General features: G+C 40.8%; 1 protein-coding gene across 1 annotated transcript in view; it reads left to right on the forward strand.

Moving 5' to 3' along the window:
* Positions 1-7,514, forward strand: part of ADARB2 (adenosine deaminase RNA specific B2 (inactive)) — a 639,738-nt gene extending 632,224 nt beyond the window's left edge. The window contains exons 10-11 of the mRNA XM_088462717.1: positions 228-406; positions 5,103-7,514. Coding sequence (XP_088318843.1) covers positions 228-406; positions 5,103-5,279 — 356 coding nt within the window. The 3' untranslated portion in view covers positions 5,280-7,514. The remainder of the gene's footprint in view (positions 1-227; positions 407-5,102) is intronic.
* Positions 7,515-20,566: the final 13,052 nt, after the last annotated feature.

A 20,566-nucleotide genomic window follows, 5' to 3' on the forward strand; every position in this document is an offset into this window, starting at 1 on the left:
GCCTCTACCGTGTTAATGCTACGGAGATACCTGTGAACTGTGGTACAACCAATAAAAATCATGAAGACGTTAGTAAAATTGGGTGGGACCATGGATCAGTAGTAATTTCATGGCCCTCGGTGCCCCAGTAATGTCTAGTCTTATAGTGATAGTGAATACATACTTCATTTACTTTGTATATATATATAATTCTATTACACTATGACTCTTGTTTTTGTCTTCGGCAGGAGTAAGCAACGCTGAAGCTCGCCAGCCAGGGAAATCTCCAAACAATAATGTCAATTGGATCATGGGCAGCTCGGATCTAGAGGTTATTAATGCTACAACAGGAAAGAGAAGCTGCGGCAATCCCTCTAGGCTCTGCAAGCACTTACTATATGTCCGATGGACGAGGCTATATGGAAAGGTATTGTGTAATTTCATGCTTCTTTATTTCAGTATTGTTTATGTAAGAGTTTGTGTCACCCTTAGGGTCTCCATAATTTTTCAAGACACCCCTAATAATTACCAAGCAAAATAATTACCAAGCAGTCCACTTTTTTAAGTAGTTGGATCAAATTAAGTATTTAAAAAAGAAAGAGAAATAATAAATAGGAAAACTGCTATTCATACCCATTGCCCGCTCCATCTCTCTCCTATAGCCCCCTCCGTCTCTCTCCCATTGCCTCCTGCATGTCTCTCCATTTTCCCCTTCCTGTCTCTCCTTCTGCCCGCTCCATGTCTCTCCATTTGCTCCCTCCATGTCTCTCCATTTGCCCCTCCATGTATCTCCCTTTGCCCCTCCATGTCTCTTCTTTTGCCCCCTCCACGTCTCTCTCTTTGCCTCCTCCATATCTCTTCATTTTCCCCTCCATGTCTCTCTTTGCCACCTCCACGTCTCTCCATTTGCCCCTCTATATCTCTCCATTTGTCCCCTCCATTGTCCACTCCATTGTCTCTCCATTTTCCTCCTCCATGTGTCTCCATTTGCCCCTCCATGTCTCTCCCTTTGCCCCCTCCACGTCTCTCTTTGCCTCCTCCATATCTCCTCATTTGCCCCTCCATGTCTCTCTTTGCCACCTCCACGTCTCTCCATTTGCCCCTCTATATCTCTCCATTTGTCCCCTCCATTGTCTCTCCATTTGCCTCCTCCATGTGTCTCTATTTGCCCCCTTCATGTCTCTTCATTTGTCTCTTCATTCCCCCCCCCCCCTTACTTACCTTTAGTTGTGATCGTCAGCGCTATTCTGCATCATCGCTCCTCAGGGTGAGAGTTTAGAAAATTTGAGAGTTTTCTCAGACTTTTTAAACTCGGCCAATGTAATAGAGTCCGAGAACAGGCAAACTCGCTTGTTTTTAGACTCAAAAAAATCTCACGATTTAAACTCTCATCCAGATGTTGTCCCATTTTGAAGATAAACTCAACCAATGTGAGGGTTTACTGCTAATCTCTATCATATTTTCTAAACTCTCACCCTATTACATTTGGCCCTTCCTGTCTGATCTCCTACCACCCACTGCATTGTAGAACCTCATTCAGCAACAAGAAGCATCAGTATTCACTGCCTGTTTCTCTGCAGTGACAGCTCCCCCCCCCCTCGCCCCAGGGAGCCGGAGCGCACAGTTTGTGAATCACTGCTAAATGCCCATGTCACTGAGCAGGTTTAATGGAAATCTGTAGTTACAATATTACCAATTCACATTACTTATATTAACCTTGAAATTAACTATCTTAAGTTTGTCATTTTACAAACCACTAGTGACTAGTAGTGTGTATTAGATCAGTGTTTCTCAAACCTGGTCCTCATGGAACCCTAACAGTGCCTGTTTTCCAGTTCATCTGCTGGGGCACAGGTGTTTTTTTTTCTTTTAATTAACTAACCTAATAGATTTACAGGTGGTACGACTTATACCTGAAATATGCAATGTTAAGGTTCCATGAGGGCCTTTTTATGTTATTCTATATTTTGCAAATCATTGTAATAGAAGAGTGTGGTATGACATGTCAACATTCCGAATGTAAAAATGAATTTTGTTGACACCATTATGTCGACATGGACTGAATGGCATCATTCACAATGTTGACACTAGCATAATATTGACATTTTCATTATGTTGACATGAATTTAACCTAACTCTAACCCTATTTGCAACCTAAGCCTGACCCTAACCCTATTTGCAGTCTATCCCTAACCCTAATTTCATGTGTCAACATTCATAATGCCAACATTTTGAACTTGTTGCCTTTTTGTCAGTGTCGACATTGTGAATGCTGATGTGTTAAATGTCAACATTATAAACATGTCGACATTCTGGCTGCATATGTCCACATTTTGAATGTCGCCATTCTGAATGTAGACATTCTAACTACATCATACTGTAATAAATGCTCTTTGCGGGTGTGGTATATTTTGTCATTCATCATGTCGACATTGACAATGTCGTCATGGACGTAACATCAACATGCAGCTTGTTGACATTGACCACATCTACATTCATTATGTCAACACTGATGAAATGTTGACAAAATGTCCCTGGGGGTTTAGTGGTGACGTACCGGGTATGGCGGGTCAAGCGGCAGTAGCATTGTCTTCCGGGTCTAGCAGTGATATCCTGAAACTTATGGCGGATTCTGTGGTGCTTCCCCTCCTGTAGCCTAACCCTAACCCTGCCCCTAGTGCCTAACACTAACTTTCCCTCCCGTAGCCTAACTCTAACCCTCCCCCTAGTGCCTGACCCTAACTTCCCCTTCTGTAGCCTAACCCTCCCCCTAGTGCCCAACCCTCTTCTCCTGTAGCCTAACCCTCCCCCTAGTGCCTGACCCTAACTTTCCCTTCTGTAGCCTAATCCTAAATCTCCCCCTTGTGCCCAACCCTCTTCTCCTCCTGTAGCCTAACCCTCCCCCTAGTGCCTGACTGTAACTTCCCCTCCTGTAGCCTAACCCTCCTGCTAGGGCCTAACCCTAACTTTCCCTTCTGTAGCCTAATCCTAAATCTCCCCCTTGTGCCCAACCCTCTTCTCCTCCTGTAGCCTAACCCTCCCCCTAGTGCCTGACTGTAACTTCCCCTCCTGTAGCCTAACCCTCCTGCTAGGGCCTAACCCTAACTTCCTCTCCTGTAGCTTAACCCTAAATCTCCCCCTTGTGCCCAAGCCTAACCAATATCCTCCACTGCCGCAGCCTAGCCCAAACTCTCCCCCTAGTGCCTAACCCTAACCCTCCGGTACCTGCAGAATGTCATCATTTAACATGTTGACATTGTGAACATTCTGTAGACATTCTGCAAATGCTGACATGTTCAATATCAACATTATCGACATAACTGTTGACATTATGATGTCAACATTATTACTACATCCCGCTCTTTGCAGTATATACCAAAATGCAATTTTCAATATTTATCTTGTAATATAATAATAGTGACCAAAGCAGAGTTTTTCCTGCAATGCTGTAACACCCGCTGGTACTTATCACAGAGAGACATAAATAACACTAATGTGTACTACCGACAAACACATTTTACACACTGTTAACTAGACCACATTTTACAATCCTATACTCCGATATTTATGAGCATTTTAAGGTTGGCAATTAGATACTAGTCAGTGAAAGAGCTAATTGAATTTCTAAATAAAAGCTTTCTTCATTACTCCCAACGACTTCAGTTATCACTACCAATATTGACAAAATAATTAATTTTACTTTAGCTGCAAAGGAAGTATTGACAGTAGAGATTCCTTCCCCTCATTACTTGATATAATATATTATTTGACGCACTTGTCAATGAAATCCTTGTAGAGATAGAGAATGTATAGTGTAGAAAAATATATTCTCTGCTGGAATTAAGCGAATAAAGAACAGGGTATAGAAGTGAAAACACCTACACTGCTTTGTTTTATTGCTATACCTTTGTGTTATGTCACTGTGATTCTTAATAAAAGTTACATTTATTAGTCCTTTTGGGGATCCGCAGTACAGTAAAGAAGTGTCCTGGTCCATCCAGTTATTAGTCATACGAATGTTCCATGCACCAAGCATTGTTGGAATGTATTTTTATTTTCCTCACTAAGGATTGGATTCATAAGGCTGCAATCCCCTGTACTGCGCTGTTTCAACACTTTAAAGCATTTGTCAGCCAGCAACACACAATCCCCCCGCAGTGCAGAGGATCAAAGCCTAATGAAGTTTGGCTTATGAACCTTTTAACAGCTGTGTTCTGCCTGGAGACGTGTGTTTGCTGTATCCCCTTTACAGGTCTCGACATTTGTCAGGTAAAGAGCAGCCAGGGTCTCAAGGCTTACAAGGATTTTTGCTTTATTAAAAAAAAGTGTGTATTAGCATTTGTGCAGTGTATGTATATAATATATATATATATATATATATATATATATATATATATATATATATATATATATATATATATATATATATATCCTTATGGATTTCCAAGTCAGAAAATGTATTTGATGCGGTCTTTTAGTTTGCACTACAACCTGACTATTTGTCTATGGAGCCATGCTGCAAACAATTAAGGGGGATGGGGGCAAATAGCCAATACTAAGGGTTATCTACAAAACTTCCAACAGGTGGTTACAGCATTACACATATACTTTTTTGTGCAATTTAGTCTATTTGATAACTGTGCGCATAAACGATGCATGCCTAGTTTCATGTTTTTGGATGCACCTCTGTACAAATGCTTTACACCAGGAGCATAAAACTACCTCATTGGACCTCAAAGCAAAATTTTGGGGAAGGGGTGGGGTGCTTAATGTTGCAGTCCATACTCTGGCTGTGGCCCCAACTCTGCTCTTCTGGGAATAGGAGCCTGCATATGTATAGTGAAGAACTATTTTGGATTGACCTCCAGTGAAAGTAAACATAGCTTTGATTAAGTGTTCTCTACTCAGATAAATTGAAGAGCAATTGTGTGTAGGTGACATGTCCATTATATCATAATCAGAGCAGTATTTTTATTAAATATATTAAAATGTTCAACCATCTTTAAATTTACACATTTAAAAAAGTATTTTGTTTATTGTTCTTTACTAGGGTTAAGTGTTTATTACAGAAAATTACATTGAACTGTTGTTTATTCCTTGTTTTGATGTTTTTCTCCGCACAGTTGAGCACACGGACTCCAAGTCAAGAAGAAGTTCCCTCAATGTACTGTGATGCAAAAATGGTGGATCCTACATACCAGTCTGTGAAGCAACAGCTTTTTAAAGCCTTTCAGAAAGCAGGCCTAGGCACATGGGTGAAAAAGCCTCCAGAGCAAGATCAATTTTTACTAACTGTGTAACTTCCAGATGCACCTTTATCCTTTTATCTGGATTCTTGTGGGACAATACAAACTGGCAGAATTTTTATGCCTCCTGTGCAAACTTTGTTATCAATAAACCCTATTGGATTATTTTTTTAATGCAGTAATTACACAATATGGATAAAGGACATGTTGTATGTGTTTGCTCCTTCATGGCTAGCAGGAAGTTGATGTGTCGGGTTAGTCTTGTCCATCTTTAAGGTAGTAAACATTATAAGCAGGGCTGTATTTATAGGTGCCCCATTCCCCCCACCATTTTGAGTGGAGTTACCAGAACATACCTTGAAGTTAGACTGTAAATGGGTTGGGCTATTGCCAAAGTGGTCATAATTATAACCAAGATTGGTGGCATTTTAAGACAAATGAAAAGCACTATTTTACAGTATATGAATGATGCCAGTGAGTCCTGAAAATTGGTTTGACTAGTACAGTGGCAGAAACATCCTTAATACAGGTGCCTATAGGCATGTATCCAATGTGCCTAGTTATAAATCCAGCCTTGTTGCTAAGCGTACTTCTATATAAAGGTCCCCTAGGGTAGATATGTAGTATTGGACCTTGTGTCTAAATTTACTTATGTCAAAATAGCTCCCAGTTATAGTTTCTAATCTTGTAACAGGGTTAATATTGGTCAGAGAGGGGGACATGAGAATTCATGCTGAAAACAAAGAACAATGATAGAGATTACTTTGTCCCTGGTAGGTAAAATTTGACTTTCATTATAATACTTAGAAATATCCATTTGAGGACTTTGCATTTAATTACAGTGTTGGGTTAGCCTAGAAATTCAAATTCTTCTAGAAACCTAAAGAATTTTCATGTCACTCCCTCATGACGTCTTACTGTATCCCAGGTACTGTTTATCCATTTCATTATTTTGTTTCGTTGGGGAGAAATTGTTAGCCAGTCTTTTCTTGGTCCTTACATTGTTCTGTGGCATTCCAGGTGCGATATACTGTATGTTACTTTATCATGTGTTGTATGTTTATGTTCCATGGAACTTCACCCCTAAAGGTGCCCACACATATAGCGATATTTTACACGATCTGGCCGATTCTGACACATTGGAACGACAGATCGTGTAAAATATGGCCAAATCGTGAGGAAATCGTGAGTCCCCACTCACGATCACGATGCGATGCGCGTCCCCGCTGGTCGCACATCGCATCTTCAGATCTGCCGTGCAGTAGGGCAGATCTGACAATCTAGGACACAATGCATTGTAAAAAGTCTGACTGCAGGAGAGATCGTTTGAAGATTGGACACCAAATCGTGTGGAGATTGTGTGCATATCGTGTGGAGATCGTGTGCAGAGCTGCCGGGGAGAGTTTCAAGGAAAATCGTACACAATCGTACACATCGGCTGATCGTGAGCACATCGGTATATGTGTGGGCACCTTAACAGTTTTTTCTATCATTTATATATCATGTGTACTTTGATTGGAAAACCAAGAGCTGATAGGTTCATGATCACGTTATTTTCACTAGCCCTGAAATTGAAGTAACTAGATGACTAATGATATCCCAAATCACCACAAGTATTACCATTATAAACAAAAGAAGTATATTGTATTAATAAAAGTCCAAAGTAGAAAAAAAACATTTGTCTGGGATATAATGTTTTTGTCCATTTAGTAAATGGCATTTTCATTATTCATGGGCTAACGCCTAATCCTGTATATGTATAGGTTTTTATGCCAAGAATTTAAAACATATTAAATGTATGGAAGAAGCTTACATATTGCACCGTATAACTTATAGCGGGCTTTCATAGAACTTTAGTTATACTTTATTGTCAACATATTATTTGATTTTTGCATACAAAGAATACAAACACTTTATTTTAAAAATAGTAGTTTGAGTTAACTATAAAATGTTCAGCATAGAGTAGCAATTTGCAGCTCCTGCAAAGAGAATCTACTTTTTGTTTGTAGAAAATGGTCAATATCATCTGCTAAACTGCACCTGTTGTGTATACCAAGCGGAGTCAGCCATTTTGTAAGATGATCAAATATATATGAGAATGTATCACTTCATTAGGGACCAACAATTAAGGCAACTATTAGGCTACAGTCTTATGAATATGTTGTGAGCCATTGTGTGCCCAAGTAATACCAGATAATGCCTTAGGGCAGTGATTCCCAAAATGGTTCTCCAGCTGGGTGCCCTGGCATTCTTGTGTGTCGCAGGGCACGTGCAGGGGTGCCACGGGTTTGTGGTCCAGTACAAAATCCAATTATTTATATTTAGTGTGAGAGGCAAAACCAGTGCTGGTGGCAGCCAATCATAAAATACGGTGACAAACAGAAGAGCAACCCTGTCCACCACCACGTAGCTAAATCTAAGGAAGACAGATACTGTAAGCGCAATTTACTTAATTTAATAATTTTTGCTGAATTTCTCAACAAGAAACTTTTGGCCTAGGTTTGTCGTGAAAAAAATGCTGATACTCTAGGGCACCGTGATTCAAGAAAGTTTGAGAACCGCTGCCTTAGGGAACTAGGAAGTTACAGTCTGATGGTTTGAGATAACAAAATGGCTGCCTCTGCTGTTCGTACACTATAGCTAGCAAAGGTTTGTGGAGACTTTGTCACAGAATGATTTTCACATATATCTTTCATAATATTTTCATTTCTTGGCTGGACATTTTATAGATCTTTATTACTGTGGTTAACTCATACCCTGAAATCAGCTTACACATGTTCTAATAAATAGAAGTGGAATTAAGATAACAAGACAATATCTTCTTTAAAGCAAAACAAGACTTTGTCTCTGCTTCAAACCCTTTGTAGTAGCAGTATGAATGGCTGACATACTGTCAGTTATAAATTAGTAGGGTCATTGTAAAATAGTAGGCTACTCAGGGGGAAAGAGATAAGGCGACATTAATCCTTTAATCTGCCCATCCATTCTTGTTTGGATTTTCTGTTGCAGTTCATATTTACCTGCAAGACAAATTGCCCATTTCTGCTGTCTCATGCGGAGTGCTCACTTCTCTGCTTAGATAGCATCTTGCTGCATTTGTCTTCCCCCTTCAGGAGAACAAAGCAAGCGTTCCTGGAAGAAATATCTGCACCACTCAGCATTCTTAAGAGGCTGTATATAAAATTGTAGAAATACATTTGCAGCTGCAGTTTTTTTGTTCCTTTTTCCATATACTGGGCTGTATTTAGAGTTTTAGGTTGTTCCTCTTGAATGAATATCCCTAAATTAGTTGTGCACTTCATATATGTATCCAATACTATTTCTCTCACCAGGGGGGTTTATGATACAGAATGTTATAAACTATTATTAGATTATTGGGCTGAATTTTCGTAAATCTCAGTTTCTGCTCTTAAACTGTGAACTGCATTAGCTCATACTGGAAACATAATTAAAGAGGACCTGGTGACCACTAATTTCATTGCTCTGCTACATACATAGGTCCATCTTGGGGTGCAGGGTGTGCGATGCTTATGGGCCCAAACTGCACACCCTACCCACATTACTACTACCTTGTCCTGCTGCTGTCCGCGCCATTGTTCTGATGATGTATTCAGAAATATGTCACCGGCATAGGGCAGGGGGCCCATGGACATCTGCACAGGGGCCCCCACCAGTCTTAAAAAGCCCATAAGTAGATAGTTCATTGTGCAGTACTTTGTAGTTAGCAAAACAATGACTTTGCATAATATTTATATGTAAGGGTTTTCTAGCATAGAACATAAAATAAATGTATGGAAGCTAACATATGTGACTATTATAGTGTTTTTTCATATAACTTTAGTTTTACTTTATTGCCCAAATAATATTTAAGATAGCCTAACAGCGATAAATTTAAGCTTGCTGATCTGGAAATGAATGAGAAAAGAGCTTAATTTAACGACTTCCCAATTCATTAAAGGACAAAAAAGTCCAATTGCCGGAGCAACAAGTATTAGTTAAAAAATGTTTATCCATACATTCCCGGGAGGTGCAGGAGACTCATGATTTTACAAGAAGTCCCCCTGTACCCCCGGGAGAATGGGTGGATCTCACACATCCTGCCCACTTCCTGGGGGACAGGGCTAAAATTAAGTGAATTGCATCATGCTAGACCTGCCCCCTCCCCACAAATTTGCGGTTCACAGCATTTTGCCGCAACAGGGATGGAGCCTAATGATGCAAAGAAAAACAGCCCACCACCAAAATGGTCAGCTGCATCTTGTCTCTGGGGTTGTCTCAGAGAGGAGCAACTAAATGTTGGCAATTATGATTTATCCTATACATCAAAGGGTAGTGCTATGGGCACTTAAATCATTTCTGAATTAACTTCACTGATTTCATCCTATTCCCAGAATTAGTTAAAGGATTAAAAATTAAAAAGGTGACAATACTGTGTATAACTGAGTATTATTATAAAAAAAAAACCACTGGCAGGAAAAGTGTCAACACCATATGCGTACACATATCTTCAGAGACAGGCCTGGTGATGTGCCAAGTTAACTCATTTAGCTCCAGTACAGTATTGCTCAACTGCCTCTTGCAATATTTGTTTGTTGTAAATTGCGGTGATAACATATTTTTAATCGGCTTGATAGGCAGCCACAGAGAAATATTCTTTTGACAGAGGAAAGGGCCTATTGATAAATCTGCTGTATTTGTTCCAAACAAGTGTAGTTAAAGGGATAAGAACAGCTTGTTAAACTAATAAGACACAAGAGCCAATGTATCAATGCAGTTTCGGGGAACATGCATTAAGTTTCCCCCATATATATGAATAGGGCACTGCATCAGATATCTCTAAAGACTTCTTGCTCTTACACGGGCTGATGGCTGCACATGCATATTAGTTTGGCTGGGTCCAGAATCAAGAATTAAAGTGATCGCATAAGACTTCTCAGTGACGGGCTTGTATTGGTGCCCATGCCCTTGTAAGATAATAATGAAAAAACAACGATAATTAATTGGCACAACATGCGACGATAAGAGGTTACATTTATGGAGGAAAAATCGTAAACATTGTTACATCGGCCCTACCAGCACAACATGCTTACATTTAAACCTTATCTAAATGGTGCAAGAATTGTTAAAAAATATCTTAGAAAGACTCTAATGTGAGAACTGCACCATATCAAGGTGGAGAAAGTAAAAATCTTCATACGATTGAGTGGATATTTTGTTGTATTCACATTAAATTGGTAAGAATTAGTTCTCAGACTTATTAGGCTATTTGGAGCACATGACAAATGTAATACCAACTGGTAGAACACGGCGGTGAAGTGTTGGAAATCTGTGTATATTTTTCACATTACGCTCCACATTTTCCTCAAACCCATACATTTCTCCTGACATTCAGTTCTATTCAAACTTCATTAAACTCACCCAATTTAGAATAGCTCCTCAATCAACTATACATGCTCACTCTGTATAAATATACAAGTGACGCTATTCTCATCTATTATAGAAATACTGTACTTCTTTTGAAGAGACAAGAACTCATACAATAACTTTCTATAAATCATTACAAAGGATAACAGGAAGCAGACTACAGTAATTTGAGATGTGGGGTAAAGTTTGAAATGACCTGGGTACCTGTTACTGACCCTAAAAGCATGATTCAATGCATTTTGTCTTGAGATAAAGGTGCTGACATTTGGTGGAATTTGGGGGTGAAAGTTGACACAAACCAAAATATAGGGGTAGATTTACTAAAACATCTAAATGAAAAGGTGCAAGTGTAGCAACCAATCAAATGATAGCTTTCTTTTATGCAGTACATTCCATTTAATAATAGCTGGGATCTGATTGGTTGTTATGTTCAACACCTTAATTTTTCCTTTTTAGAAGACATAGTAATTGTACCTCATCATCTCAAATCAGTCTGTTAAATTTAGCCCATTATCTGCTGTCAATGGAATTTGTACACTCAGAATCTACTGGAACTATTGGTAGTATTCTATGAGATGCTGTGCACCAGATTATTTCTTGTCGGGTGTTATAACTGTTTGAATAATGGATCATTTGTATCTTAGAAATATTATCTGCAAATATTCTAGTTTAGGACAATACTGACCACAAAATATGTACAAAAAGGAAGCATGATTTAATGGCAATACTGTATAATCTAATGTACATTTGTAAGATTTGTAAAAATAAATAAATTGAATTTACGAGAGGTGGATTTGCTGCTTGTTCCAGTAAATTACACTGCTATCTTATAAGTGAATGTTTCTGTTCAGTAAATAAAAATAACAGTGAACGATCAAATCACTGAGTTCTCTTTGTTTACTTGAAGTGTTTTGATTTATGTTACAGCTTTAATTTGTAACCAAAGTGAATGCTTCTGTTATAGTCAACAAGTCTGGATATGTTTAAATCTTATGGGTACAGAAATCACAAATAGGGTAGGTACATACGTTGCATCCACTGTACACCCAAGGCAAACTTTACTGGCTGTTCTTTGAGCCTGCTATGTACTGCTGCGAGCAAAAAGAAAATTCTGATTGGCTGCAAGTTGTTCTACACCGTCCACCTCCGTACTGGTGATACATGGGCTGCAGGAGATGTAGAATGATAAGATAATATCGGTGTTCTGCACCATAGAAATACCAGTATCACATATTTCCCATTACTTGTATGTCTCTCATGAGGGACATCTACAATAAATATTCAACAGTTCAATTACACAGTACTATCAAAATTGAATTATTGTTATTGGTTAACCACAGGTGAAAAGAGTATTTTATAGAGCAATAAGCAAGGGTACCACTTGCCAAAGACTGTTAAGCAGTTGTGAAATGAGAAGAATTTTATGTGTGTTCACCATAAGTCAAGATGAGACTAGTTTACTCAACAAAGGTCTGACGTATTCTTTGTTAAATTTAATTTAGCATATCTGCACATCTGAATCTAGCATCAGTGTACAAAATTCTATGGAAAACCTTAAAAAGTATCCTTGCAAAATAAAGGCTAAATATGTTGCTATGGGAAGCTTTAGTAAATCTACCCATAAAATCTTACATTGAAACTGAATAGAGAAAAAAGAAAATTGCCCTCCAGCACACTGCAGATAAATCAAAAATACTAGAATCCTACATGATAATAGAAATTCAGAGGTATTGGTTTACATACATTTGCAAATATATGAATAAGCACTGGGCCAACGTCAAGGCTCCAGCGTCCCTAACATTAAGGGGTTCACGTCCGAGAAGCAAGGCACCCCAAAAAATTCCAGCCAAGGACCATCCCCAGGGCATCACACGAAAAGGGGAAAAAAGGTGATAGTGAAGTGTAAAAGGCTAGGATGTGTAAAGATAAATCAATAGGTGTTAATGAAATGTAAAAGAATTAAAATGACATAAATAATATACAAACGAATAGAGAAGTGAAAAAATATTCTATGTGAATTAAGTGGTGATGCCATGAGAAAGGTCCAGCCAGAACAAGCCCGGGGGCACCACTCCCAAATGCTCACCCCAAAATAATTATTGCTACATAATAGTAGCACCCACTCTGGGTCATATAATTACAAATTGATGTACTGCATGATAACAGTACATGTATGAACTGAGATAAACTGAATAGAAAAAAAATAATGCTAAATCTGAATAAAGAAATAAGAGAAGAATTAATTATCAGTATCTAATGTTGATATTAGTTTAAAAAACATTCTGTATTAAAAATAAAATAAAAAATGTGTACACAAGTGAAAGCACTCATTGGGACTGCCCCATGGTTACATTGCTCTTTCACATTTTTACCTGGAGATACTGCTGGTTTGCCTCATTCATGTTTGAAATGACTCCTGACAGTAACAGGACATTGGGCAGCAGTTATTTCAAATGACATATAGTTTAATTTCCTTTTATACAAAATGTTATTTAGCTGATGCATATTATGCATATTGGGTTCTGTGTGGCCCCAGATAGAGAGATTAACAGAGAAGATTACCGTAATATATTTTTAAAATAAAATTAAGAATGAACTTTTTACACTTTAATTAAGTAAGACTGCCTTTCATTACCAAGATAAAAAGTAGAAATTGCATTTTGAAAGACAGGACAACAGTTTGATTGCATAAGGTTCAGCTAGATACAAGTGTTGTACTGATAATAACAGATGATAAGTACAATATTCTTCACAGACTGAGATAGAGCAAAGCGTAATACATGAAGTAAAAATACTAATCATAGGCCCATTAAACCACATCTGCTCTGGAACATCTATATAATAATTGTGAATGGCTGTCATATTGCTCAGTGGGAGCCCCCAAAAGGGCTCCCACTGGTGGCAATGGATACAAGATCAGCGTCTCTCATCCACACCCATCACCTGCTCACATTCAAGGTTATCAGGATGCACACACTCTGTGGAATACTCTCCCATGCACAATAAAACTTTTCTCTAATCTCTAAACCTTCAAGCATTCCCTGAAAACTCACCTCTTCAGACAAGCTCAGATCCACCCACATAAGGTATCCTACCCAAATACAGTCCTTCTATACTGTCCACACATAACTTTACATATTTTCTTATTCTCCACTTTCACATTCTGATGACCTTAAGCCAACATTCCTGTGTGTCTGGATCATACAGCCCACCAAGAACATCTGCAATCTGGCTGGACCTATATGCAATAGGTAGCACCTAACCTAGTGTATCAATGCTTATTTTCTTATAGATTGTAAGCTTGCGAGCAGGGCCCTCTTACCTCTGTGTTTGTCTGTTATTACCCAGTATTGTCCTATTACTCTGTGTTTTCAATTGTAAAGCACAATGGAATATGCTGGCACCATAAAAATAACCGATAATGAATAAAATTGTCAGAAAAATAAAACAAAAATATATTTAATAACTTGTGAAAGAAAAGTGAGTGGGTGATGTAGTTATATCTCTGGACATTTTCAATTCCTGTTTAATTTCCCTTCAATTCTTATATATACCCTTATGTTTCCAGAACATTAATCTTATCTTGGCACCCTATTGGACATATTTTGTTACATCACTAATAACAAAACTTCTTTATCAGCGAATATGTCAAATATTTCCCTTTATTTATCATAGACCTTGGACTCAGATCATTTGACCACAGCACATCATGCTCCCATGTACACGGACATGACCATAATCGCTCAGAAAACCATTGCCAAGAACGGCCTCTGCCGTACTCCCGATTCAAGCTCAGTAATTAGTAACCACCTCCCTCTCTGCACCATAGCTCCTATAACTCACTGGTGACTGTTCACTATGGGTTTTCCTCCCAGTTCTTGGTGGATTCACAAGGTGAATATTTAGACAGGATGTTCCTGATGTAAATATTTACAGCAGTAGTGGTCTTTCTGGTATTTGATAAAGTTACTCTTAATCCCCTATTACGTATCAATAATGTTCAGTTCACTCCCAGACCTTTTATTAAGTAAGACCCATACATCAGTTCTGAAATGCTTATAATTGTAGATACCTTTCCTGGGGTATTTTGTACCTCTTTTATATTCACTCATTATTGGTAATCACTTTTCACCTTACACTTTAACTAGAGTTGACACCTGTTTGGGATTAACCCGGAAGGTCAGGAAATCAGGACATCTGTCCAGAGTCTGGAATCTTAGCAAGCCTGGATGTGCAGCATTTAGAAATCTTAACTTACAAATCAGCTGGCCCCCTCTGTGATGCATTACAGAGCTTGGTCCCGGTAGCTAACGCCATGTCTCACATTCTCCACCACAGGAAAAATATAAAACATTTATCCCCCCACAGGAAAAAGAATAAAACACATTGGCCCCCACAGAAAAAATACACACATTGTCCCTGATAGGAAAATAAAACACACAAATTGTCACCCACAGCAGAAAAACACACACATCGTCCCCCACAGAAATTTAAAAAACACTTTGGCTCTCACAGGAAAAAAACACATACATTGGACCCCACAGAAATGTAAAAAACACTTTGGCTCTCACAGGAAAAAAACACATACATTGGACCCCACAGAAAGATATAAAACACATTGGCCCTCACAAGAAAAAAAGCACAAACATTGGCCCTCACAGGATAAAAACGCATACAGTGGCCCCCACAGGAAAATAACACACACATTTGCCCTCACAGAAAAATATAAAACACGTTGGCCCCCACTGAAAAAAAAATCACATTGTCCCCCACAGGTAAAAAAAATAAAGCACATTGTCCCCTACAGGAAAACTATAAAACACATTCTTCCTTACTGGAAAAATAATAAAAAAAGGAAAAAAAAACCACACAAATTGTCCCTCACGGCAAAAATAACACACACATTGGACCTCCACAGGAAAAAAACACACACATTTGTGCCCACAGGAAAAAAAAGCATTGTGCCCTGCAGAAAAATAAACAGATACTGGCCCCCACAGAAAAAAAAATTAAACACATTGGCCCCCACATAAAAGATATAAAACACTTTAGCCACCACAGAAAAAATATAAAACACATTGCCCCCCACAGAAAAAAACACACATTTGCCCCATGGAAAAAAAACAAACACATTGGCCCCTACAGGAAAAAAAAAGCACACAGATTGGCCCCCACAGGAAAAAACACATACACTGGCCACCACAGGAAAAAAAACACACACATTTGCCCCCCACTGGAAAAAAAACACATTGGCCCCCACATAAAAAAATAACCACCTTGATCCCAACAGAAAAAAATAGAACACACTGGCCCCCACAGGAAAAAATAAAACACATTGGCTCCCACAGAAAAATAATAAAACATGTTAATTTTGCCCGCCCCCACAGAATACTTACCTGACCTGTCAGTAGCAGAGGAGACAGAAGAGTTCCCAGTCCCTCAGTCATGGGTGGCACCTGTACCCAGCAGTGACAGAGCACTGTGCAGGCAGGACTGCAAACAGCTGCATGACCGATGAAGTCACGCATTTGAGCCGGCTGGAAGAGTCCAGTACTTCCCGTGCCCGAAGTTAGAACTGTGCGGATACTGGAGCAATGAAGGAGATGCCCTTTCAGGGATGGCATCTGCAGGCAGGTGCATCCACTGTCTCCAGTAGTTCCGCCCCTGCCATAGTAGTATATGAAGCTGCCTCTGATAACACCTAGGCCACCCTGGTATCGTGACTTCACGATCCTTCACTGCATGCCGATTGGCCAGAACAGGTAATGAACCTGAAGTTAGCACTGTGACCTTAATTGAAACATTTTTTTAATAACTTTCTTACAATTGCCATCCTTAGAGACCCATTAGTCCACTATCTTTCTTCATTAATGTGATGCTTTAGAACACCATTTTTATGCACATTTGTTTAAATAAGATTTGTGAATATTCATGATTAATATATTTAGACATGTTGTACTTTTATCATATGCTTTATTAAAAAATCAATGGATGACTAGGGGAGCCATGGCCGCCTGCACTTAGAGCCACAGCATGAACCAAAAGGGAGGGGGCAGAAGTTGGACGCCGGGAACTCTCCACTCACTGCTGCCGCCGCTGTCCGGGGCCCAAGTGCTGCCGGACCCGGTTAGTCACAACAATACAGTCTAGGGCAATAGTCAAAGCGCAATACAATAAAGATGCTGTTATTACTATGTTATTATTAGGGGTGTGCACCGGCCACTTTTCGTGTTTTGTGTTTTGGTTTTGGATCTGGATCTTTCTTCGTGTTTTGGATCTGGATTGGTTTTGCCAAAACCACCCTTCCGTGTTTTGGGTTCTGGGTTTTGTGTTTTGGATCTGTATTTTTTTGAAAAAAAGCATAAAAACAGCTAAAATCACAGAATTTGTAGGTTTTTCTGCTCCTATGCTATTATTAACCTCAATAACCTTAATTTCCACTCATTTCCAGTCTATTCTGAACACCTCACACCTCACAATAGTGTTTTTATGTCCAAAAGGTTGCACCGAGGTAGCTGGATGACTATGCTAAGCGACACGAGTGGGCGGCACAAACACGTGACCCATCTAGGAGTGACACTGCAGTGGCAGGCAGGATGGCAGTTAGAAAAACTAGGCCCCAAACTGTACATAATGCAAAGAAAAAAAGAGGTGCAAGATGGAATTGTCCTTGGGCCCTCCCACCCACCCTTATGTTGTATAAACAGGACATGCACACTTTAACAAATCAATCATTTCAGCACCAGGGTCTGCCACACAACTGTGGCTGAAATGATTGGTTCGTTTGGGCCCCCACAAAACAAGCTGGCAATTAATGTGTCCCTGCACAAACTGGCTCTACGGAGGCAAGATGTCATCCTCATCCTCCTCATCCACCGATTCCTCACCCTCTTCAGTGTGTACATCCTCATCCTCACAAAGTATTAACTCGTCCCCACTTGAATCCACCACCACAGGTCCCTCTGTACCTTCTGGAGGCTGGTCTCCCTGGAAGAGCTGATAATTCATTTTGATGAACATCATCTTCTCCACATTCTGTGGAAGCAACCTCCTATGCCTTTCGCTGACAAGGTTCCCGGCTGCACTAAACACTCTTTCGGAGTACACACTGGAGGGGGGGCAACTCAGGTAAAATAGAGCCAGTTTGTACAGGGGCCTCCAAATTGCCTCTTTTTCCTGCCAGTACAGGTATGGACTGTCTGACATGCCTACTTGGATGCTGTCACCGATGTAATCCTCCACCATTCTGTCAATGGTGACAGTATCATATGCAGTGACAGTAGACATGTCAGAAATTGTTGCCAGGTCCTTCAGTCCGGACCAGATGTCCAAACTTGGTCCTGCCTGCCCTGCATCACCGCCAGCGGGTTGCTTAGGATACCTAAGTTTTTTCCTGGCAGCCCCAGTTGCGGGAGAAAATGAAGAAGGAGCCGTTGACGTGTCACGTTCCGCTTCAGCTGACAGTGTGTTCACCAGCAGGTCTTTGCACCTCTGCAGGCTTGTGTCGGCCGGAAAGAGAGACACCACATAGGCTTTAAACCTAGGATCGAGCACGGTGGCCAAAATGTAGTGGTCTGATTTCAACAGATTGACCACCCTGGAATCCTGGCAAAGCGAATGAAGGGCTTCATCCACAAGTCCCACATGCCGAGCGGAATCGCTCCGTCTTAGCTCCTCCTTCACTTTCTCCAGCTGCTTCTGCAAAAGCCTGATGAGGGGAATGACCTGACTCAAGCTGGCAGTGTCTGAACTGACTTCACGTGTGGCAAGTTCGAAGGGCTGAAGAACCTTGCACAACACGGAAATCATTCTCCACTGCGCTTGAGTCAGGTGCATACCCCCTCCTTTGCCTATGTCATAGGTGGATGTATAGGCTTGTATGGCCTTTTGCTGCTCCTCCATCCTCTGAAGCATATAGAGGGTTGAGTTCCACCGCGTCACAACCTCTTGCTTCAGGTGATGGCGGGGCAGGTTCAAGAGTGTTTGCTGGCGCTCCAGTCTTCGGCACGCAGTCGCTGAATGGCGAAAGTGGCCAGAAATTTTTCGGGCCACCCAAAGCGTCTCCTGCACGCCCCTGTCGCTTTTCAGAAAATTCTGCACCACCAAGTTTATTGTGTGAGCAAAACATGGGACGTGCTGGAATTTGCCCAGATGTAATGCCCGCACAATATTGGTGGCGTTGTCAGATATCACAAATCCCCAGGAGAGTCTAAGTGGGGTAAGCCACTGGGCGATGATTTCCCTCAGTTTCTCTAAGAGGTTGTCGGCGGTGTGCCTCTTACTGAAACCGGTGATACACAGCGTAGCCTGCCTTGTAACGAGCTGGCGTTTCTGAGATGCTGCTACTGGTGACGCTGCTGCTGTTGCTGCGTAAGGTGATACATCTACCCAGTGGGCTGTCACAGTCATATAGTCCTTAGTCTGCCCTGTTCCACTTGTCCACATGTCCGTGGTTAAGTGGACATTGTGTACAACGGCATTTTTCAGGACACTGAGGACACTTTTTCTGACGTTTCTGTACAGTCTCGGTATCGCCTGCCTAGTGAAGTGGAATCTAGACGGGATTTGGAACCGGGGACACACTACCTCCATCAATTGTCTAAATCCCACTGCACTAATGGCGGATACCGGACGCACGTCTAACACCAACATAGCAGTCAAGGCCTCAGTTATACGTTTTGCTTCAGGATGACTGCTGTCGTACTTCATCCTCCTCGCTAAGGACTGTTGGAGGGTCAATTGTTTAGTAAAAGTAGTGGTGTTCCTACTTCCTCTCTGGGATGATGAACGACTCCCAGCAGCAGCAGCAACAGCAGCAGCGGCAGCAGTAGGCGTAGCAATGCAGGATCCTCCGGAGGAATCCCGGATAGGAGAGTCAGTCATGCCAGTGATATGGCCTGCAGGACTACTTCCGATCCTGACTAAGGAGGAAATTGACGAGGAGGGAGTTGACGGTGTGGTTTGCAGGCGCTTGGATACAACAGGACAACGGGATTTAGGTGTCCCTGGACTGCTTACGGTCTGAGCCAAAGTTTCTGAACTTGACAGTAACTTTTTATGAACGCGCTGCAGGTGCCGTATAAGGGAGGATGTTCCTAGGTGGTTGACGTCCCTACCCCTACTTATTTCACCTTTACATATGGTACATATGGCAAGACAGTTGTTGTCCGGATTTGGATAGAAATATTGCCAGACCAAAGAGGTGGAATGTTTGGTCTTCTGCCCAGGCATGACCGTGATGGGCTTTTTCATCCCACGGACAACAACTGTCTCCCCCGGAGCCTGATTTAAACAAACCACATCACCATCAGAATCCTCCTCGCCAACTTCCTCCTCAGCGCCAGCTACACCAGTATCCTCATCCTGTTGTACTTCAACAGTGACATCTTCAATTTGCATATCAGCAAGTGGACTGTGGGTGCTCCTTTCAGCACTTGCAGGGGGCGTGCAAATGGTGGAAAGAGCCACCTCTTCCCGTCCAGTGCTGGGAAGGTCAGGCATCGCAACCACCACCACACTTGGACTCTCTTTGGGGATTTGTGATATCTTCTTAGAAAGCACAGTTCTTCGCTGTGCTTTTGCCAGCTTAACTCTTTTGATTTTTTTAGTGGGAGGAGTGCTTCCATCGTCATGTGAAGCTGAACCACTAGTCATGAACATACTAGGGATCGACCTTAGCCGTTCCTTGCCACTCCGTGTCGTAAATGGCATATTGGCAAGTTTACGTTTCTCTTCAGCTGATTTAAATGTCTTTTTCAAGGTCATTTTCCTGAACTTTGCCATTTGGGATTGTATGTGCCCTCTACTATGACATTGGGCATCGGCCTTGGCAGACGACGTTGATGGCATGTTATCGTCTATGTCATGACTAGTGGCAGCAGCTTCAGCACTAGGAGGAAGTGGTTCTTGATCTTTCT

The sequence above is a fragment of the Taudactylus pleione genome, unplaced genomic scaffold (assembly GCF_031769625.1).
Source record: "Taudactylus pleione unplaced genomic scaffold, aTauple2 ptg000053l, whole genome shotgun sequence".
NCBI classification, from domain to species: Eukaryota; Metazoa; Chordata; class Amphibia; order Anura; family Myobatrachidae; genus Taudactylus; species Taudactylus pleione.